General features: G+C 54.8%; 2 protein-coding genes across 4 annotated transcripts; both read right to left on the bottom strand.

Annotated features, from left to right (window-relative positions):
- Window positions 1-201: 201 nt before the first annotated feature.
- On the bottom strand, window positions 202-6,355 carry ZFAND2B (zinc finger AN1-type containing 2B). 3 transcript variants are annotated; one of them, XM_059820216.1, is made up of 9 exons: window positions 6,295-6,355; window positions 5,356-5,450; window positions 4,785-4,916; window positions 3,958-4,109; window positions 3,366-3,473; window positions 3,126-3,195; window positions 2,496-2,572; window positions 1,810-1,891; window positions 202-1,541 (listed from the first exon to the last, which is right to left on the bottom strand). In XM_059820216.1, exons 1-9 carry the CDS (start codon window positions 6,347-6,349, stop codon window positions 1,503-1,505), a joined length of 810 nt encoding a protein of 269 aa, XP_059676199.1. In that variant the 5' UTR covers window positions 6,350-6,355; the 3' UTR covers window positions 202-1,502. The 3 variants fall into 3 exon arrangements, with proteins under 3 accessions (XP_059676199.1, XP_059676200.1, XP_059676201.1); XM_059820217.1 differs by having other exon boundaries at window positions 1,810-1,888; window positions 3,126-3,170; window positions 3,371-3,473; XM_059820218.1 differs by lacking the exon at window positions 4,785-4,916 and having other exon boundaries at window positions 1,810-1,888; window positions 3,126-3,170; window positions 3,371-3,473.
- An 847-nt stretch (window positions 6,356-7,202) lies between these two features.
- On the bottom strand, window positions 7,203-21,512 carry RETREG2 (reticulophagy regulator family member 2). The gene is made up of 9 exons (XM_059820483.1): window positions 21,301-21,512; window positions 18,764-18,870; window positions 13,897-13,927; window positions 13,015-13,150; window positions 11,581-11,665; window positions 10,659-10,796; window positions 10,223-10,317; window positions 9,141-9,276; window positions 7,203-8,386 (listed from the first exon to the last, which is right to left on the bottom strand). The coding sequence occupies exons 1-9, from the start codon at window positions 21,510-21,512 to the stop codon at window positions 7,656-7,658; spliced, it is 1,671 nt and encodes a 556-aa protein (XP_059676466.1). The 3' UTR covers window positions 7,203-7,655.
- Between the last annotated feature and the right edge of the window lie 410 nt (window positions 21,513-21,922).

Here is a 21,922-nt window from a genome sequence, read left to right as displayed (position 1 = left end):
GCAGAGCAGGCTGACAGTGCCTGCCCCCTCCCTGCGCAAAGGGCTGAGCATGGCAGGGGACGGTACTCCAACAGCAAAGGAAGGAAGAAGCAGTGCAGCTGGTGCATCTTCACCCCCATGTGCCCCCCCTCTTGCACCCCCATCCACAGAGATGTGCCCCTCTGGGCTGGATACCAAGCAACCGCTCCCCCAAAGCGCCTCTGCACCTTGTGCTACGTTTTTATTTTCTCCCAAGCAGCACTTTGACAAGTCTCAGCATTCCCTCATCCCAGCCTGAACCCACCTCCCACCCCAGGGAGGCACTGCCAGCAGATAACCCCTCCTCAGCTGTACACTGCTCGAAGCAGGACAGCCCAGCCCTGTGCAGAGCCCGGCACAGCCCTGCAGGCAGGAGCAGTTCCAGTAGGGAAGCACAAGAGAGCGGGTGGGAGAGCAGCACCACTGTGCACTGCTGCAGACCACCCTGCAAGAGGCCAGCAGGACAAGTCCCCCTCCCCAGGTGTCAGCTCCTGCCTCCAAACACCAGCAAGGAAGGGCTGGCTCCAGGCTGAGGGCTGCGTTTGCCAGAAGGGGTTCTGCGCTGCTGCTCCCCTGGAGGGGATCCCCCACAGCATGGCTGGAAGGAGGGAGGCGTTCCTGCCCCAGCAGCATTAAAACAGGACCCTGGGATAGTTCAGGGCAGCAGAGCAGCAGCCAGCAGTAGACAGGCAGCTGCCATCCTCCCGCGCCAGCGACGCTGGCACAGTCAAGTCACTGCTGAGGTTACTTTTCAGTTAATGGCCCTTGTTAAATTAAATCAGAAAGGAAACACTGCTCCATTCAGTCTCAGAGAGGTCCTGGGCCCCAGGCAAGTCGGGTAAGGCCCAATGTGCTCTTGTACATGCAAACAGCGGGGGAGGCACCGAGAGCTTGAGGAGCAGGGAAGGGGCTGCCTTCACGCTGCTGGGAGGCTGCACATTCACCCATACCGTGCCCAAGCAAGAGACTATCCCAGCCACCGCTGCTCTTTGCTGAGGGGCTGATGCAGCCCTCCCCGGAGCATGAAATCCAGCCCCCTGCTACTGCAACAGACAGCCACATCCCGGCTGTATGTCCGCATATGCAGAGATGTCCCCACGCAGTACTTCCCTCCAGGCCAGCTCTGCCCTTACCCCACAGTCCCAGCAGTGCTGGGACACAGCCACAGCAGCTGTGGCTAAGTGTATGCGGTGGGCTGCTGCTTGCTTTGGTCAGTGTGCGCTCAGCCTCGTCCCACACCATCTTCACCTCTCCAGGAGCATCAGCAATTTGCTGCACTGATTTTACACAGGTGCTAGGGCTGAGGTGTCAGCGTGTGTTTGGTGGCTCGCTTACAGCACCCAGGGAGATGAGTTGTCCCTAGCAAGGGGCTCTTGTTGTCAGTGTCCAGGCCAGAACCCCACGGCATCCACATGGGAGGCCAGAGCTGCTCCTCAGGTCACAAGTGGGATCCCACGTCCACTGGCACACCCTGCCTCACCTGCCTAGGACATGCTGCAGTTTGATGGCTTTGAACCGTGCGCCTGGAACGGGAAGAAGCACACAGTGAGCAAGGGAAGATAGGCTGCTTCCTCTGTCTGACAAGGAGGCACATCCACTGCTCAAGAGTCCCCAGGGCTGTGTGCTCAGCAGTGACACTGCCACTGCCCCAGGCCAGTCTGCCCTCCTGGTGAGAAAAGTGACCCTCGACAGAGCCCAGATGAAGCAGAACCCAGGGAAGAGCCCACCATGACGCAGCCAGGCTGGGATCAACGCCACCACGGCACAGAGCCTACAGCCAGGCTCACTCACCTGCCGCTGCGACTGCTGGTACTCGGCTTCGCTTGCTGACAGCGCCTGGGCCAGTGCGAGATCCTCCTCCTCCTGCGTGCTGCTGGGGACAGCGGTGCATTGTGTGCCTCGGCCTCCCCTGGGCTCACCAGCCCAGCGCTCAGAGACCTTTGGGGTGGCAGGATCTCCTGTCACTGCAACCCACCAGGACAGCTAAGGGCAGGGAGCAACTGAGGATCACCCTGAACAGGCCAGGGGCTGGGGAGGGACCACAGCACCCAGCTGGGGCTGGCAGCCAGCACCCTGGGCCAAGGAGAACCATGTTAACTCCACTCTGTAAGACGGTGCGTTTAGCAGCACCAGGCAACATGCCAGAGGACGTGGGCTCCCAGGTGTCCTCTGCGAATACTCCTAGTCCACCTTTGTCACGCTCTAGCCACACTCATTAGCTGACAAATGGCAAGACAACAGTTTGCCCTACTCTGTGCTGTCAGTCACTGTCCCCTCCCACCACCCCAGAGGGCTTGCTTGCTGAATAGAGCTCCATGATGGCTCTGGACTCTTCCTTTTTTTCCCTGTCAGCCACACAGAGGCATCATCTGGAGCCACGTGCCAAGAGGAATGTCATCCCGAAGCCACATGACTCTGTCCTGGGCACCTCTCACATGGAGGCTTGGGGTGTAACACCACGTGTCCCCAGACCGTACCTGGGTGGATGTGCTGAGCTACATGCTGACTCTGCCAGGGACATCTCCAGAGCTCGCTGCAATGCCTCTTCCTCGCTCTGAAACAAAACATCTCGTCACCAGCTTGGCTGAGGTGGCAGCAGGCAGCCCTGAGGGACACACAGCAGGCACAGTCTTGCCTGGCCAAAGGTGGGCCACTTCCCCTCTCCAAGGCCAGACACAGCCAAGGTGAAGGCCTTAGGCTCAGGACAGACCTGCAGCTCTCTCTCCCCGTGCCTGAGGGAGTGCAGCCCTGCCTGCCAGTGGTGCAGGGAATATGCTAAGAATACCAGCGGGAAGCAGCTTCCAGCCTCCTCTTCTGCCCTTGGCTTGCAGAACAGAAAGACAACACCCAGGGAAAACAGCCAGCGCACTTTGTCCCTTTGGGGAAAGCTAAGCACCAAGCGCAGCCAAGAGCTGCCATTCGCAGGCACCAGAGCAAACTCTTATGTCCCACTGATGCGTCCAGGACCCCTGTTTGCCAGGGAAGGCCCAGCTGGGGAACACCACAGTCACCCTCAGAGCATGGGTTACAAAGCAGTTGCTGCAGTAGCTCCCCAGGACACAGGAACCACCCAAACCCACCCCAAATGCCCAGGCCAGGCCACTCACCAGCCCGTTCTGCAGCATGACAGCTGGAGGGGAGGTGCTGCGAGTCTGCGATGCAGCTGCTCTGCCTCCTCTGCGAACAGGAGAGAAGCTGGGTTATTGTCAAGGCAGGGAGCCCTAGTATGAGTACGCAGCCCTGCCGATGCACAAGAAGCAGGGAGCTGTCACTCCTGCATCCCACAGGGAGCCAAGCTAAGCCTGGTCGTGCCCACCTCAGAATTATGAGTTGGGCTGTCGCCATACCTGGCAGAGGCTGGAGAAGAGGGGCTGTCTGCTGGCCGGGCAGCTCCACTGCTTGATGCAGTGACTGTTTTGGAGGAGGATGCCTGGGCTCTCGCAACCGCAGCGTGCCTAGAACAGACAGGACGCAACTGCTTTACCATCATGGGCCATCCCTGGGCCCTGAATACCCAGGGAGATGAAGCTGGATAGGACACCTCCCTGGCATCCAGCTCCCTCTCTTCCTCCCAACAGCACCCATGTTGTGGCTCAGCTACACGCAAAAGTTTCAAGTGTAATTTCTCTCCTCAAAACACTGTGCCAGGATAGGCAGAAATCATCGGCTATGGAATAAGGGACTGGGCAGAGGAGCAGGAACAAAACAGCCTGTGAGCAGTACCAGTGGCTTTTGCTGCAGGAGGGATAGACTGTGTATACAGCTGTGCTGACTCTGCAAACCTTAACGCTGCTGGAGGACACCCCAGCACACAGGGCAGGGAGTGCAAGAATGCAGCAGTCCCAGACAATGGGCCGGGAAGAGCTTGGCTTCTTCCCTGTCACCCATCTGACAAGCACAGCCCTGTGCCTGCCAGCCCATCTGTCCCCAGGCCCTCACCCTGCTTTGGAAAGCGGACGCCCTGCCCCGCTGCAGTCGTGGTCCAGGGGGTGCCGGTGCTTGAGGCAGTAGTTCTTGTGGCACTGGTCACAGATCACCTTCATCATCTCCTTCTGCTTGCAGCCAGGCTTCAAACACTTGTTGGTGAATATCTGAAAGACGACATGGCGGTGGTGAAAAGGAACACACCCGTCAGGGCTGGGGCTGTCCCTTCCCTCCACGCCAGGCCCCGGGCACTGACCAGCTTTCTCTCCCAGTGCCAGTTCTGTGGGGCTCTGGAGTTTGTCTCTGAATGCTAGTTTTCTTTAGACAGTTTATCAGTAATTCACTATTGCTTCTGTGTCCATAGACAAGGGGTCTCCAAGATCACAGAATGCACAGCAGGAGAGACTGCCTCGCTCAGGGACTCCTGCCTGCCCTGCCAGGGCAGTGGGGACAGCCCAGAGCCCTCCAGCTGATGCTGGGCTGGATTCCTGCAGGGTCAGCTCCCTGCAGCAATTTCCTCTCCTGGTAAGAAGGAGCAGCTAATTGCTGACTGCATTTTCCTAATGGCAGTATGCAGTTTCCCATCCTCATCCTGCCTTTCTTCGTGTCCCACGCGGCTGCCTAGCCCCACCCTATGGCTATCTCAGCCCCAGACTCACACCACAAAGCCCTGCAGATGCGTACATCTCCAGTTCACCAACCCTTCCTGCCCTCGGCCTGTGCAAACAGAGAGGGTACCGGGCAGAGCAGAGTTGTGTGCTGTTTTCGTTCCACCCCCAGGCTTCGGCAGGGACCCAGCAGAGCTCAGCAGTGAGATGGAGAGGAGAACGCTGGGTTCCTACCTTGCGCTTGCGCTGTGCGGGGTCAGACTTGCAGTCACGGTCAATGTGCTCACCCACCACGACATCGGGCATCTCCCCCCGCCTCACGGGGACCGGGGTGTTGCAGAGGGGACACACGGGGACCTGCACATCCTGTAGAGACAAGAAAAGGGTGCTGGGAGCACGCAGCTGAGCAACCTCAAGTGCTGTGCGGCCATCCCTCTCCCTTCCAGGATCTGCCTGCCGCAGCTTCCACAGCATCACCTGCGGTTTGAGATCCTGCTCACCACCCTCCAAAGAGCTTGCTGTTTCTGACCCAGCAGCTGCAACAGGCACAGACACACACTGTGGGAAGGGAAGACAGCAGGGCCGGGAGATGCCCAAACCATTTCACTCAGTGGCAGAAGGCAGGCTGGAAGTTTGCAGCACGGAGATACAGCTCCTGGCTTTCAGGGACACCTCCAGACTCAGCGCACATCCCCAAGGGGACTGCCCAAGTGACCAAAGAAATCACAAATTATTCTGATTGCTGGCTGGGAATGCTCAGCAGCTCCATGCACAAAGCTGGATTAGACCTCCTCTCCACGCTTACCTTCTTGTAGGCAGAGGTGCAGTTGTGCTGGGCATAAGCGATGTGGTCAGTGCAGAAGATCTGCTCGCAGGCGTCGCATTTCAGGGGGAGGAAGTCTGGGAGCAGGGAGACGCAGCGGGCAGAAAGCGTTGAGATGTCAGTGCTGCCTGCCTGCAGCCCGGGGTCCCCCCTGACTCCCCGAAGGCACAGCTCTGACCCGCAGCAAAGCCAAGGCTGCTCCTCTCGTCCCCCCGCTCCCAGCACGGACACAAAAGGGCTGCAGGTCCGTAGCGACGTCTTCAGAAATACCTGGGGCTATTCCTCAGAACATGCCCTCCCTGGCTTCAGGAATAGCATCCTGAAATCATAGCGAGCTCCCTGGGGGCTGCCGGCCTCAAGCCAGAGGCGAGCGATGCTGCCACACCCGCCACGGGGTTCACCCCCCCGGGATGACCGCTGCCGTGTGCCCCGGAGGAAGGACGGGCCCCCGGAGAGGCCCCCCGGGCACACAGCCGTGTCCGGCCCCCCCGCCCTGCGGCGCCGAGGGCCGGCAGCCGGGGTGCCCGCCTGGTCCCTGCCCCGCTGCCCCCGACCAGGAGCCCTTGCCTGCGCTGCCGTCTCGCTGCTCCGCCGGTAACAGCCCGGGCAGAGCCAGCCCCGGGCTACCGACACCGGCAGCCAGCTCCGCCCTGGCGGGGCACCCGCGGGCGGAGGGAAGGGGCAGAGGCGGCGGCCGCCCCACGCCCCTCCACCAAGGGCAGTCCGGGCGGCACGACCCGCCCGTCACCCCCCGCCACACCGAGCGGGCGCCCGGCCCCCGCGCCGCCGCCTCCCCCCTCCGCGGAGGCCGTGCTGGCCGGTCCGCGCCGCCTAGGCCCGGGCCTGCGGCTGCCGGGCCCGGGCGAGAGCAGGGCCCGGCCGCCAAGCACCCGCCTCCCCGGTGCCCCCCTCGGCCCTCACCCAGGCGCTGGCAGGCGGGCCAGGAGCAGTGGGCGCCCAGGTCCGGGAACTCCATGGCGGACCCCCGCCGGCACCGGCAGCGGCTCGCGCCGCGCCCGCTTCCGGCACGGCGTCAGGCGGGGCGGGGCCACCCTCAGCCCCGCCCCCATAGGCCTCCCGCCCCGCCCCGCGGGTCCGGGCGCGGCCTGCCCGGCCGCCCCCCACCTCCCGCCGCGGGCACCGCGCTCCCCCGCCTCCGGGAGCAGCCGCTGGCAGCGCGGGGGAAGCCCCCCGGGAGGCCCTTCCCAACGGCCAGCTCCGGAGAGACCCACCCCGGCGGGGGGACGAAGGCTCAGGGCAAGGGGCAGCCCAGCGGCGGCCGCGGCAAGAGGGGAGGCGGCCCAAAGGGGACCGCTTGAACTCAGGGAGCTTCCCTCCATCCTCTGCCTCCCGTCCCCTCTCCTGCCCTGCCGCAGCCCCACCCTCCCTCCGTCCCCAGCCCCACGGGAGAGACAAAACGCCGACCCTGGGCTGGGTAACAGAGCCCCTGGCTCTCTTCAAGCCGCTTCAGAGTCTTCAGGGGCCACGCTACGGTGCCAGCAGGGTCAGCAGTGCGGACGGCGAGAGATGCCCCGCAGGAAGAAACTGGAGTACTGAACAGGGCCAGGAGCGAATTTCATTGATTGCAAAAAACTCCACAGCCACCCAGTAGCAGAACTCAAATCAGACACGGAAAAAAACAGGTATCGCCCCACACCCTGTTCCAGCAGTGACGTGAAAGATGGTAAAGGTTGGCAGAAGGGATCTCTTCGCTGCACAGCGCCCGTCTGCTTTTGTGCCCTTACTGCTACCCTCCCCTCCAAAGACCCCTTATCCTCCCCTAGCCCCTGAGAGCCACGTTTGACTGTGCACCCCATTCCTCCCCCCAAACGAAACCAATGAAAGTTAAAATTATTTACACTTTTAGCCATTTAAAAACCCAATAAAATAAGATTGCATATGTCCTACTGGGGATGTGGGTATTAGCAGCAGCTACAGCTAGCTCAGTACTCGGCGTGCAAAACAAAAGACAAACAGAAGACAGACCAAAATACCGCACCATTACTAGGAAGCGTTTGCTGGGGTTGGTGTTTCGATTGTGGCATAAGGCTTCTAGGAGCTGGCTCCTCCCCAGCCGCATGGCAGGGGCGTCTCCCGCTCAGCCAGCAAAGGCCGGGCTCTAGAAGGATGGAAAGGATTCATTATTCCAGACACAGCACATTAACACTGACGCATTTCCGTCCCAGTCAACACAAACACCTAAAAACCCACTGCACGTTCACCGTGTGAGTTCTTCCTTCTTTCCAGTGACGATGGAGGAAAAGGGGGCGCATGAAGAAGACCTAAGACATAGATGCTGCTGTCATCACTGCCTCCTCCTCATCTCCTTGCTTTGGCAGCTCAGCAAGTGTGGGAGAGGGGGGAGCCGGAGCGGCAGGAGACTCTTGTGCCTCCTGCTCCTCTCCGAGCCCCAGCTCTACATCCATTTGCTCCAGCTCCCCCTGATCCAGTAGCTCAAAGTCATCTGCTTCCTCCTCATCCTCCGGTGAAGCTGCTGTCTCTGTCTCCACCACTTCGGTCTCTGACAGCTGTGCTTGGAAGCTCAGTTTCTCTTCGGGCTCAGTGGGCAGGAACTCGGAGAGGGAGGGCCCCTCGCTGGCCTCCGAGGACCGCAGCAGGGCAGAGAGGGTGTTCTGCACTGCTGTGGTAATGGCAGTGGTGACGATCTCCTCGCTCAGCGTGTCAATGCAGATGCCCAGGCCTGGGGCAGGGACAGTCTTTGGCTCCACGTTGCCTCCGGCCGCTTGCCCGCTCCCATTGAAGTGCGTATTTACAAAATGGAGAGGAGACGCGAGGCGAAGGATGGAGAGGTCAGAGTCCACGGCCTCCTTCTCTGCTGAGTCCAGCTCACGGGCAGCGTGGGCAAGCTCAGGACCCAGAGGCACACCAAACACGTCTTCATCGCTCTGTGGTCCCAGGTCTCTGGAATGATATTCTTCCACGGAGGGAAACTCTGCCAGGTCCTTGGAAAACGACTCCTCCGGCTCGCTGTGCAGGCTCTGCTGATCCAGGTCTGAAAGGCACCAGCAGTAAGGCGCAGGTCCCCTCACTTCGACCCAGGGCACTGACACCTCCCACCCACCTCCCCCCAGCTGACACACCAGGGCTCACTTTTGGGCATCGTCCCAGCTCTGGGAACGCAGCAGGAAGGGGTCTGCAGTTATTCCCTTCTCCCAGTGGCATGACTCATGTGGAGTGTCCCTTTTCTCATCCTGTCCTATGTGCTCTGTGCTCAGAGAGGACCTCCTTCTCCAGCTCACGCTCTCTGCCTCTAGAGCCCTCCACTAAAACCCGCAGGGTCAGGGAAATTGTGCTTACAGCACGTCACCTGCCTGTTCCTCCCCAGACACTCAGGTGACCACATCCGAGTGATTACCCTCACATTCCTCACCACTAACCAGCCTTCCTCTGAGCTTGTAAGTCTGACAGGGTGGGGTGTCCGACCTGTTTCACCCAGCATCACATATATGGGCGCGTGACTATACCATGCCATTATTTCTGTGGGACTTTGTGGATGGCCTTGCTTCCTTGCTGGAGTAACAAGAGAACATTGTCTTGTGGGGCAGTAATCAGAGGCAGATGTCCACTCAGGACGACCTCATGATCAGCTCTGAAGCCAGGGCACGCTGCACTGCTATTACTGCTTCCTCCTTTTAATGCTCTTCCCCCCTGCAATTAACTAAGTTCTCTCCCTGTGTTTGGAGAGACAGTTCTTCTGGGACAAAACACTCAGGCTGAGGAAGGCAGTGAAGTGTCCCATCACGTACCTTCAGAAACATCCGTCAGCTGTGGGGTGGTAGCCCTTGAGACAGAAAAGCCCCCACTCTCCAGGATGGAAGCCTCCTCATCAGAGAGCTCAGAATCTGTGATTGACAGTGCCAAGGCAGTCTTTTTCACATCCACCTGCACGGGATGAAGGCAGAGGGACAAATACCTGAGTGTCTGACTACCAGTGCTGCCTACGGGCACCTCCGCACAAACCAGAGCTTCCAGGCAGAAGTCCTTTGCTGGAGACACTCTGCACAGGGACAGTATGAAAGCAGGAGGGGGCTGGGCAAAGTGCTCACTGCACTGCCAGGGAAGGACAGCCTCAGCTCACTGGCTTTCCTGCAATAATTCACTACCTGATGCTTTGCCTGCCCTCAGTGAAGAACCCAAAAGAGCCAGCACAAGATGGGATCAGCCTGTAGGAGTCTCAGAAGGCTTTGATCATTCTTCCTCTCCTGGGATCACCAAGGAGCAAAACACCCCTTCCCTTTTGCATTCATGCTGGGCCCAGTGAAGCTGGGCCCAAGCAGCAGCAGTTCAAGTATCTGCATTCCTTTGGAAGCTGAAGCTTCCCATCTCACAGCCCAGCTACATGCTCAGAGCTCCTGTAAAGGAAGACATATGGTCCGTTTCTGTGGTGCACATACAGAAAGGTCCCACCCAGTCTGACTGAGAGCAGGGAACTATGTAAGAGACACCAGTACTGCTCATCTCCCTTTACCAGTGGTGAGGAGCCTCTGCACATTACAGCAGGATGGTTGATTTCTTTAGGAGACACTCACATTCTCTGAGCATGAAGCGTAACCATCAAAGCAATTCCACAAGTCAGCAGGAGGCTGGAGCATGGCTCGCTCTGTCCTGCTACTGCATCACCAGCCCTGTGGCATTGAATTCTCAACACCCATGTTGGAGACAATGGCCTTCATCAAACTAATACCCTTCTCCCCTCGGGATTCTGCAAAAAAGTAACTTGTTGCTCTGCTGTTCGTTATCAACGCGGCTGTACTCAGACTACCCCCTGGCTCTCAAGCTTAGACCAGAGAGGAGGGACTGGTTCCTGCACAGCTCTTTGTGCTCTTACCACTGGGGAGAAGCCCGACAGCTCTGCCTCACTCTCACTCTCTGTCTCTGCTGTTGGCTCATCACCTGCTGCAGGCTCACTCTTCCCTTGTCGCTCTGTGAGAGAGAGAAGAAAAGCTTTACATGAGACCGAAGGAATTTTATGCCTTCATACATCACCTTCCCACTACTTCTACTACCCTGTGAAATGGCACAGGTTTCCCAGAAACCCAAGGTTCCCAGAGAAAACTGTAATCTGTTGCTCTCGTTTGCTATTCCCAGGATCACCTGCCCAGTTGCTCTCCCCATAACCCCTGAAGTTTCAGTCTGTTTCCCCTGCTCCACTACAGCCTTTCACCACACAGTGTTGGCAGAGCTGTTCTCCCATTGTCCCTTTGCTAGGGCTCCACCCTGGGAGTACGGCACCAGAAAAAGTCAGAGCAAAGTTGTGTCCTTACTCTTCTTCTCATGCTTGTGGTGCAGCGTCTCTGCCTTCATACTGTAGTCCAGTTTCATCAGGACAGGCTCCAAACGCGTGTACATCCTCTGGATCAGCTCGTGGTAGACCACCAGAGGCCAGAGCAGAATGCTGAGCACTGCAAACACAGGATGCGGGCAGTGTGAGAGACAGACCAAGCACAACCCAGCCCTTTATGGGGCACCAGCAAGAAACTCTGCATCAAGGAAAGCGCCGCTGAATGGCATTTGCTTTCCCATCTGAATCTGCCTAAAATCCTCATCCATGGCTATTCTTACTCACTCCAAAGCCGCTTGATTAACCAGGTTTTCCTAACAGATCTCTGTTAGTATACGGATTTATGGTAAGATGAAGCGTAAGCCCTCCTCTTCAACCACTGTATCCCAGCCTCAACATGCAACAGAGGCCCTGAAATGAGGTCATTAAAACTAAAAATCACCAAACTTTTATAAGGGTAGCAGCATAGAGCTCCTATGTAGCTGTGCTAGCAGCAGATCACCTGAACAGTCTTAAGAGTTAGCAGGGGCTCACGATGCAGTGAAAAAGGTCTTATTTGCTAAACATGCAGCTTCTTTAACAACTCTCTCGATATGGATTTGCCCACTCTAGGAACTGAGAGATTACAGGTTTCTGCTTCTCTGGGACCTCACCAGTACAGCCCCAGCCGTGGGTAGAAGAGGAAAGCAGCAACGTTTTAGCGACGGCTCCCTCTCCTGACTTTGCAGTTGTACTGCATGCACACACTTAAAGCAAGAGGCTTGCCGGAGCACATTGCCTGTATTGATTAATAATCTAGCACAGATCCCCTCAAGAAAACCACGAATATGGTTCTACCAGCGTATCAATAGCACAGTTAGGTCATGTTTCAGCTTAAGTCAGACAATAGAGCTGCTTATACTCACAAATGATGTAGGAGATCATTATGCCTGGAACATAGTGTCCAACTACAGCCAGAATCAGGCAGCCTGAACAGACACTCATGCAGAACTGAAGGAAGAGAGAGGAACAAACAGAAGTGACAAGAGGCAGAGATACATCTATGCAACCAGTGCAGGAAACCCTGTTAGAGCAAAATGAGGGATGCTCCTAACAAAGTCAATACACCAGCTTTGCACTGAGTACATTCAGATGCTGACAATCACAACTCATACAGCTTGGTTGGGTTAAGCTGTAAGCATTAGAGGTTCAAGCGTGGGAAGACCAAGGTAACCCAAGACCCCAGTAAATTTCATCAAAACTTTATTGGACATGAATGTACATGATGAAGTACATGATGTTCCCTGAGGCTAGGATGAGATATTGCAAATTCCGATTTTAGAGTACATCTCTCCCGCAGAGCTCAGCACTTTAAGAGAAGTCCGTACTGTCCTGACAGAGACAGGAAGCTGTTACAGAGTCACAGGATGCTGTGCCACTGCCACGCAATAAACCAGCTGGCAGAAGCATTAGCAGAACCCATGCTTCCACCAGACCAGGACCTTCCTAGTCTGGAAGAAGTGGAAGTATAATGTTACAGCCCTGAGGGCTTGTCCTGCATTTTCCTGGGGAGGGGGAGAAGTGAGAACAGAGACCCTGCAAGCCAGGGCATGGGTTCTAATATCTACTAAATCCAGCAATGAAGAGTTTCATTCATAAGCAAAAGGGTCAACAAAAGCTAGGGCCCTCTAAGGGCACTGCTCCCAATGAACTCACGCTTTATGGGCATCTTGGTCCTGGTCTCCTACTCCCTGCAGCTGGGACAGTGTTTTAACAGAAGAGGAGTAATCAGCCGTGATAGAAACCCACTCCTTTTGGCACACTGGACCCCAGCAAGCCTGATACAATCCTACTGGCTGGTCTGTCCTACTTTTTGTGATGCTGAGGCAACTCCTGTCTACAAACCCTTTCCAAACAACACACGTCACAGCCATCAGAACATGCTTTATGACAAGTTTCCATGCACTCAGAAACACTGCTGCATTTGGACTCGGCTAGCTGCAAAATAGGTAGGACCAGCTTAAAGGGTTGAATGGAGCCTGTGAAATGGGCAGAGACTGTAGGCTCCCCTTTTTTCTCCCCAGTCCCAATCTAAGAACTTCCTCTACGCACTAAGAAATAAAACTAAGTATAACTAGCCATTCACAGGAGGGGTTAAGTTCAGCTCCAGTTTACAAATACTGGAAGCAAATTACTCATTATTTAAGCTTCCCATGGCACAAAGTCTGAAAGGAATGAACAGCAAATGTTAAACAGGGATAGCAAATGTAAAAATATTGATTTGACATTCTTCCATCTCTTAGGCCACCAGCAATGGAAAGAAAAGCCCTTGCACAGAAGAGTAGGTATCTCCAGCTTACCTTGGCAGGATTTTGCCTCTTGTACTGTAGCAGTTCCTGCAGGTACAGCCTGAAGGTGACCCAGCTCTCTGCCAGACAGTGGCACAGCTCAGGGACACTGAGCAGGTGAGGTTGTGCCCCTGAAGTCACCCCCTCACTAGAGACAGACAAGAGCAAGAAGACAATCTTTGAACACGGTCTGTTTTGTTGGTGGGGGAACAGCTGCACTGGGAAGCGGAGATCCCTACCAAAGGCTTGACAATACTGACTGCACCTTCGACTGAACTATGGAAGACACTTGATTTAGAGATACTTTTTTCCTTTAATCAGGAAGAGAGCCAAGAGACACCTGAGCCAAGCAGCAGCAGCAGACACCATGCCACAGCAGCCCTATGCCACAGGAGCAAGACGCAAAGCGGTTTACTCAAAGCCACGCAGACAGAAGCGCTGGAGGTACGACTAGTCCGTGGCCTCCTCTGGCACCAAGTCCGAGGTAGCCAGAGTGTGGTGCTCAGACCTATAACCATGGCGAAGCACAGGATGCAAACTACGCCACCACAAACAGCACGTATGACCTGCAAAAGTCAGTCTGGGGGATTTCCTTCTCTCTGGAGGAGTCTTAAAATAGTCCAGGATAGATCCGGGGAAGAAACACGAGAGTTCCTAACATCAGAAGCACTTGAGCTTTATTGCTACTGAAAGAACATTAGCTTTCCCCAGAGTCTCAAACTGTGGCTCCTGAGCTGATAAGCAGCTCCCAGTGCAGGAGAAACTATTACCAATGTTTCACAGCAGGAGCCATGCAGTCTATCGACAACAGCAAAAAGGGCAGGTGAGATCACCACACTAACTTGAGGCTTGCCCACTCTCCCCTCTCACCAAGGAACACATCAGTGAGCTTACCTCTCCCCTCCTGGCTCCTCTGATGGCTGTGCTGTAGAGAGAATACAGCATATTAGTCAGTCAAGTGAAAAACACAACCTGACATTTTTACCACTCGAACAGAGCAGAGCTGGAGATGTATCATCCTTAGCTAGGGATGCACCTGGGGACCTTCTTCATGCTCTCATGCAAGCAGGAATAACTGGTTTGGAGTTTGAGCTGTGCAGGCTTCAGTGAAGCATGCCTGGAGACTCAGAGCAGCCAGAGCACTGCTCTCAGGGTGCTCCAGCACACCTTGCAACCTGTGTTGACAAACATGTGGCATGACACTCGTGTCCAAGGTGCACCCTGCCACTAGCATCTGGGGTCTCCGCTGCAGGGATTGTACAGCTTGCCCTGGTGTCCCACACGTCTGGGCAGCGCCATCCCCAGGGCAGCTGCCTAGCCCCTGTCATTCACAGAGGGCTGCCAGCACAGCCCCTGAGCTGGGCAAAGCTTCAGCTCCCACCTCAGAGCTCAACATGGCACTAGCAGGTCTGAGCTGCATTTCCCACTGACCAGCCCAGATCACAGTCCCTGGCAGGGTGCTGTGTACCAGTGCTGGAGATCTCCCTGCTGTCTCTACCCTTTCCCACGGAATTAAGTAACAAATAGCCATCTTGCGTATAATTATCTAATTTTAGGGCTCTCTTGTGTCCCCTGACAGCCCTTTGTGCCAGGCACAGATATAACTACACTCCTAAGGTCTGGCAGTCTGGATAAGAGCAAGGAAAAGCTTCTCCCATTCCCCTCTGCACCCAACCCAGTGATGATCAAACAGGGACTTACTCCATGCAGCACTGAAGGAAGGAGCGGTGTTTCAATGGCAGAGGTCACATATGATTACGCCCTGCCTTCAGATACACAGAGGAAAGAAACCCCAAATATTTCTATGACAACTGGAACTCATGAGCCTGGCTGCCCATGGATTTGGGTGTCCTGGCTAGTTGACTAGTGTCTGGGGATGTACAGGGCTCAATCAAAGATCTTGCAGCAACATAGTCTTTATAAGTCTTCTGTGTTTAACATGCCTTGATCATGCTGTAAAGGCCCCTTGAGGTCTACCCTCCTCTACCTGTCAGCCTAATGTCCTGAAGCTGGTAGGGACAGATACATCTTTGATGATGTCTGGCCAACAGCAAACTTCATTCCGGCTGTCCAAGAGGTTCTGAAAATCACTGGGACCCTATCCCCCACACTGCACGTCACCACATAAACAGGACTAAAATAAAGGTACGGAGTTTATGTTCAAAGTCCAGACTACTTGATGGAAATGGGCTTAAAAACGCAACATGAGCAAAAAGGGGTTTGAACTCTCCCCGGAGACACCAGCCAGAGGCAAGTCCAAGAGTGGCAACGACTCCCCCAGGGAAGCGCACAGAAGAGGTGAACATTCATCACTGCCGACACCCAGTGAGACTTCAGACTCCAGTTCAAGCCGCAGAAGAGAGCAACTGCTTGTAGCAGCTTTGCCACTGTTCTCCCAAGACAGAGGACTTTGGGCCGAGTACGTCAAACTCCTCCTACCGCTGCAGGCACTGCACCAACCCCCTCGCACAGTGCAGTGGAGCAGGAGGCCATCCGCCCAGGGGAGGAGGCAATTCTTTGAGAGCGTGACCCAGATTTCCAGTAATCGGGCCTGACAAGAGGAGTCAACTGCCTTCATTCTGGGCTGCCCATCCACTCCTCTGCCCACGACTGTTCGGCACAGAAGCTGGGGCAGCTGGCAAGCGCTGCTCACAAAGGCAGCTTGGGGTGCAAAGTGAATATTATGGATGCAGGTCCACCCCCATGGGGCAGCTGCTTCTCTCGCACAACCACCATTGCTGTATTTTGTTATTGCCCTCAGGAACCTAAAGCTGCTTAATCACAGCACACAGAAAGCCAGCTATATCTCAAAACCTCATCTATTACCGGCACTGTATCACCAAATAAATTACATTTGGCACTGGCCTGTCTGTGATGGCTGGCTATATTGGTTGTACCAGCTACCAAACGAGGTGGTGGGATGCTCGCCATACTCTGCTGGACAGATGTGCCAGCACCACAGTAAGTGGGATGGCACAGGAACCCCACTCCTCTCCAACTGGCTGCAGTAATCCAAGCCATCCAAAATATGCCAGCAGAGGGAGTGAAACCATTCTCAGTTGCTACTGAAGGTTTCAGAGACACTTTGGGGAGCTGCAGAACGTTTCAGCAGGCTGCAGAGTGTTCATGTGATTTCACCTCTCTGGCAAAACACAAGCTGTCTTTAAAATCAACAGTATCTTGCTTCCTGTAGTAAAGTAGTCTGCCTGCTGTCCATCCCAAAGCACTGGAGTCTTACACCAGTTGGAGGAACAGACCAACCACAAAAATCCTAGAGCATTTCTGACAGGACATGTTCACTTAGGTAAGGCTTAACTCCAACCTGTGCTGCAATACTGTCTAGCACTAGTACAACTAAGTCAGCAAGCAGGACACCCACAGCTGGCCTCAGATCATCAATAACCGGCTGAAATCTTGCTGTCGGCTTTTCACACCGGATTGTGGATTAATACAACCCACTTGATATACACCAGACTCTTCTGGGAGACCAGTCAGCCACGCAAGAGTTTAGGTTACATGTTGGTACTGACAAACTATCGCTGATGGATTCCTTGGCTCTTACAGGTTTTCAACACTTCCCCAAGAGGCATTCTTCATCTGTGTGTAAACTTTAGCTAGAAAGCAGGGGCCCTTTTTAAGGAGTACCAGCATTCAGTTGCAATGCAGGCTTTGCTAAAGCTTTTCCATGCTACACTCTCCTACACTGACCAAAACACAGCTGCCACACAATGGTACAAAAAACATCCCTACTTGATACCCATTTCAGGAGGAAGTGGAGCTGCTTCCTAAGTCCTTAAACAATATTTAAGTGGACCCCCACATAGAGGCGGTTACATATGGAGAAAATACCCTGCGTGGGAGCTGAAAATATGCAGTCCCCTCTGACAGGACCTAAAAAAGGTTGTGCATCTCGCTGCTGGTAGTGTGTCCCTGATCACAGTGTGTGAGTAACTGCAAAATACACGCTGAGGTTTTAGCATTCCTTCAGAAGTGATGTTATAAGCAGTCAGCCGAGACATACAGAACTGCCACAAGTTGAGGTTTGTGTATATACCAACTGACTCTTGAAGGTGTGGTACTGACCTACTTCCAAAATCTCCAGGAAAGGCTTACATGAAGCACTGAGGAGGAAAGCCACAAAGCTGCAGCTCTGCTTCAGCAGGAAGCAAGAGCCACACAAGAACCCCTAAGTATTCAGCAGTGCCAGTTCAACAGGAGGCCCCTCAGGAACGCAGAGCACTGCTCTTTCCTTGAGAAGGCTGAGGAAACAGAGTCTAGTGGACCATGTTGAAATCAGGTTTGTGACCTAACCAGGCACATCAGAAAGGTGTCCCTGTTCTTTGCTGTCAGCAGCAGAAAAGCAGCAAAGAGTAAAATATGGGGAAGAACACCACTGAGGAGAGGCTCAGTAGGATGTGCACTGCAGAGCTGATAACACAGGATTAGCCTAACCCCTGTTGTGTTGTTTTGGTTTTCTTCTTTTTTTTTTTTTTTTTTTTTATTCCTCACTGCTCTGCATCATATAAATTTATTTCAGTATGGATTTCCTATTTCTTCTGTGATAACACAACTTTACAGGCCTGGTACTTGCTGGAGCGATTCTACCCCCACCCGCGTCAATGACACCATTCTGTATTGGACACCAGGCTTTTGCGTTCCTGGACATGTTTCAAGTGAGATGTTTTGGGTTGGCTTTAAACTATTCCCTTAAAAAAACAATATGAATAAGCAGGAAATTAAATTGGCCAGTCCAGTTTGGCTGCCTAGTTACCTGAACCACACAAAGCAAACAGTTTCAAGACTACAGCTGAAACATATCTAATCTTATCAGGACTTCTGTGAAAGTACCCTTTAAGTCAGTATCCTTTTAGGTCAAATAAAGGGCACCTTACAAACAGACATATAGAGGGGCTTTCATTCAGAAACTCTCCCTAGAGTAGGGGGGCAGGGATGGAGGGCCCCAAGCTGCCTTTGAACAGCAGCAGTAGATGCAGTAGGCAGGTCTGGGTCCAGTCATTTAATAAACTCCAATGAAGGAGGCACTCAAAGCAGACAGCAACCAATCCACGCCTATAATCGGTATGAGGCTATTCCTCTTGTTGCTTTTGTGTCTAATGTTGGCAAAGACCCTTCAATAAATGGGAAAGATAAGCCAAGTGATCAGACTCACCGATTAGCTGGAGACCAGATGCTGTTCAGTACAGGTACAATACACTAACTGCCCCTGCTGTCAGACCTCATCATCCACTCTGCTACCTGCTGCAAGGAGAAGTGGCTCTCATCTGCTCTGCCTCTTTCAGGACATAAGCCCACACTGCACTTAAGTAAAACCAATACACTTCAACCCCCCCTGTTTCCTTCCCCCAGCTCAGCTGGCCATATATGCTCAGACCGGGAATGATCTTTTTGCCACAACATTTGCAGGAGAGAAAGGACACAGCAGAAACACTGCATCATCCCTACCACCAGCTTCCCTAACAAGCTAGCTGGGCCCCCTTAGTCACTTCACTCTCAAAATTAGCTACTCCCAGAACTTCTCAGCACTGGGAGCAATTCTCCCCATGCCCAGAGTATTAGGATACATCCTAATACTCTGACACAAGTAGGCAAGAGGCAGCACCAGTACCAAATCCTGCAGTTACAGTAAGAACAGGGCTTCAATGACCTATGAGACAGCCAGGAAAGGACCAGCTGTGGCCATAGCCCAGCAACTGGTAACACTAGAACTGTGTCACTAGCTACAGTGCTGCTCATCACATACCTGAGAAATCAAACAGGAACCTGGGCTTCCACCTCTCCAGCAAGAGGATGACAAGAAGGGACATGCTGAGGAGAAAGAGGGGTCTCAGGGAGGTGGAGGAAAACAACCTAGAAATCAAATGAGAAATTGTTAGGCAGGAAAAAGGCAGCAAGTTACTGCTCTTGATGAGCAAACAGGTACGGCTCAGTGTACAGCAAAGCAGAAACATCCGACTGCTACCGGCCACTGCAGCAAGCACTGTACTCCACAGACACCCACCCCTTCCACAGCACATTCTCAAAGGGCGCCTTTGCCCACCAGCAGACAGCTGACTACCTGTCATCTCCCAGCACTCTCCTCCCCTGCTCCTGAGCTCCTCCTTCAATTGTAAAACAACGCTAACGCTCCCTTGTGTGAGTACAAGTCCCTCCGAATCCTCACAGCGGAGGCTCTAGATAATGTAAATACAGATTGCTGTAGCAGAAAACTGGTTGAGAATCAGCCTGTTTGCTGAAAACTTATGTCCCATTTGTCATCACAAGGTCCAGTATCACCCACAAGTAGCACCAAAATACATTCTGCACCTGCTTGTAGATGCTTATTCTTCTATTACAAACCTCTCCCCTGTTTAATCAGAGCCTAGCACTTAAATGGTTTAGTTGCTCACTTAACTCTATCACAAAACCTTTCATATCCCTCAACAACACATTGGCTTGAGCCAAACGCCAGCTCACACAGTACTACTCACACGTAGATGTGCAATCCCACCATCAAAGAGTTTATCTCCCCACTCCATATAGATTCAACAGCAAAGGCCCCAGGGTGGCGCTTGTGCCAGCAATGGCTGTCTGCATTCCTCCTTCACTCCAAACAAGAGCATCAGCACTTCCCTCCAGCTCAGAGGAGCTCTTTTTAAGTCTCTCCAGAAACAACTGCCGGAAAAATGCATTCACCCTCTCTCCTTTAATGAAAACTCCTTCCCAGAAAGGAAGAGCCGCTCCACTATTTTACCTTGCTGCTCTTCAGCAAGTATTTGCCAATAACTAATCTCAAATGCACCAAACTGATCAGAGTCAGAGAGCATCTTGCCGTGCAGTGCAGGGAAGGGCTGTGCTCCCCGCCAAGCCACAGACAGGGGCAGAGGACTTAGAAGAGAGATCTGTCTCACTGGGCAGCACAGAATGAAAGCCGCATGCTCTCCAAGGGCTTACAGGACCTGTAATGACCTAAACAACAACGTTTTTATCTGTTCTTATGGGACAACAATTCTGTAGCTTAACACGTCAGCTCTGGAAGAATTTCCTCCTATTCCGGCTCATTTATGGATTGCAGTTGAAGGATGCTGGCTGAATCCTCCATGGGACCGTAAATAATTCCTCCCTCTCCGTGATATTTAAATCTCTCTCTGCTGTCCCATATTCCAGGCACTCTTTGTTCATCTCGACCTTTTTACGTGCAGTCCGTTAGCCATCATTGTCTACCACCCCTGCCATCTCATGGCATGCCTCTCCCCCTCCCACTAACTTCAACACTCTGTATTCAGACCCTTCCAGCTGGTAGTGGAGTCCAAAACCATTTAAGTACCCAGCTACCATGTACGCCTCTGATAATCACATGGATGAGGGAGCAGAACGTAAGCAGCCTCCTCAGCGCGACTTCAAAGGCTGTTTGGTCACATACTTTCCCCTTCTCTGACTTCAGAGTCTGTCCCTTCCTATTTCATCTGCAACCAACATTTAAGTCTTTCCCCAGACAGTTTTGACCTTTTCTGCTGGGAAAGCCACTGGCTAAGAACGTTTTTGCCAGCAAAACTGACTCACTGTTTATACAAACAAACAGGATGTTTTTCATTCCCATCCACAGCTGGGCTCTGCCACTCACACTCCTGGCTCCTCGCGTTGCTGCCCTGTCTGAGAGGCAGAGGAGAAGGGAAGGCAGGGAATACAGGCGCCCCAACTGAGTGGCCTCGGCCTTCGCGCTAAAAATCAGCACCCTCCAGAAAAAGATTAACAAGCAGAAGGGCATAAATAAAACTCCACTCGGCAGCCTGCCGCTGCAGGAGGCTATGGGGCTTACTGACCACGATTACAGGGTGAAGCGAACCGATAAAGCACGGATGCAAAAATTAACCAGAAACGTGCCTGGGCGAGCCTCCAGTTGGGCCCAGCTGCATTTTATTATCGCAGGGCAAATCCTGCCCAAGCTCTTGGCACTTTCTCCCCTCAGGGAGGGGCCTGTTTATGCTTGTCGGATGAAAACAGCACTGCTACTCCTGGCTAAGAACATCCCACGGCGTTACGGGGTGCAGCTGCCATCAGCTTTGCTGCAGAAAAACAGACCACAGGCACCCCAGAGGGCATCGCCATCAACCCCGAAGGCTCACCAGAGGCCACACGGCACCGCCACACCGCCAAGGGCTGGACGAGCAGCACCCCCACAGCCGCGCGGCTGCTGCCGGAGCCGCCAGCCCAGCCTGCGCGGCCTCGGCGGGGCAGGCCCCGCTGCTCGCCCGGCCCCCGCCCCGGTCCTCCCCCGGTCCCCCCCCCGCCCCAGCTCACCAGAGGGCCCCGCCGAGCGCGGCGGCGGTGACCAGGCTGTGCAGCGGCCTCTCCCACACCAGCAGCCGCTGCGCCGCCGCCAGCGCCGCCTCCCAGCCCCGCAGCCGCTGCCGCAGCGCCGCCGCCAGCCGTGCCGCCGCCGCCGCTGCCGCCTCCTCCTCCTCCTCTTCGGCCGCCGCCGCCGCTGCCTCCTCGGCCCGGCCGCTCGCCATGGCTGCGGGAGGGGAGGGCGGGGGGAAGGGAGGGGCCGCTGTCACCGCCGGCGGGGGTGGGGGGGGGAGCAGCGCGCGCTGCACCGGCCCGGGCGGGCGGCACCGCCTGACAGGGACCGGCGACCGCTGGCGCCGCGCGCATGCGCAGCCCGCCCCGCGGCGGAGGGGGACCAACCGCGCATGCGCTAGGGGGCGGGAGCGGCGGGGTGCTCTGCGCAGGTGCGTCTCAGGCCACGCCCCCTGCACCGGAAGAGGAAGGCGGGCGGCAGGATTCGGCCTAGTAGGGGTTTTGTGGCCTTCGCTCCGGTCACTGGATCCTGCTTTGGCCTTGGAGCGGCCCGGCACCCCGGAAGGGACCCGCCCTACGGCCTGGGAGGGGGCCCAGCACCCGTCGGCCACCGGAGGGCACC

The sequence above is a fragment of the Gavia stellata genome, chromosome 8 (assembly GCF_030936135.1).
Source record: "Gavia stellata isolate bGavSte3 chromosome 8, bGavSte3.hap2, whole genome shotgun sequence".
NCBI lineage: Eukaryota > Metazoa > Chordata > Aves > Gaviiformes > Gaviidae > Gavia > Gavia stellata.
This window is presented reverse-complemented; position numbering and strand designations above follow the sequence as displayed.

Excerpts from the sequence above, each read along its gene's own strand:
- RETREG2 (XM_059820483.1), bottom strand. The coding sequence starts at position 21,512 with ATGGCGAGCGGCCGGGCCGAGGAGGCAGCGGCGGCGGCGGCCGAAGAG. Across the intron at positions 13,151-13,896 it reads GAGGAGCCAGGAGGGGAGAG|TGAGGGGGTGACTTCAGGGG; the intron begins GTAAGCTCACTG and ends GTCTGTCTCTAG. Across the intron at positions 9,277-10,222 it reads TGTCGGGCTTCTCCCCAGTG|GTGGATGTGAAAAAGACTGC; the intron begins GTAAGAGCACAA and ends CATCCCGTGCAG.
- ZFAND2B (XM_059820216.1), bottom strand. The coding sequence starts at position 6,349 with ATGGAGTTCCCGGACCTGGGCGCCCACTGCTCCTGGCCCGCCTGCCAG. Across the intron at positions 2,573-3,125 it reads TCATGCTGCAGAACGGGCTG|AGCGAGGAAGAGGCATTGCA; the intron begins GTGAGTGGCCTG and ends GTTTTGTTTCAG. Across the intron at positions 1,542-1,809 it reads ACCAGCAGTCGCAGCGGCAG|GCGCACGGTTCAAAGCCATC; the intron begins GTGAGTGAGCCT and ends TTCCCGTTCCAG.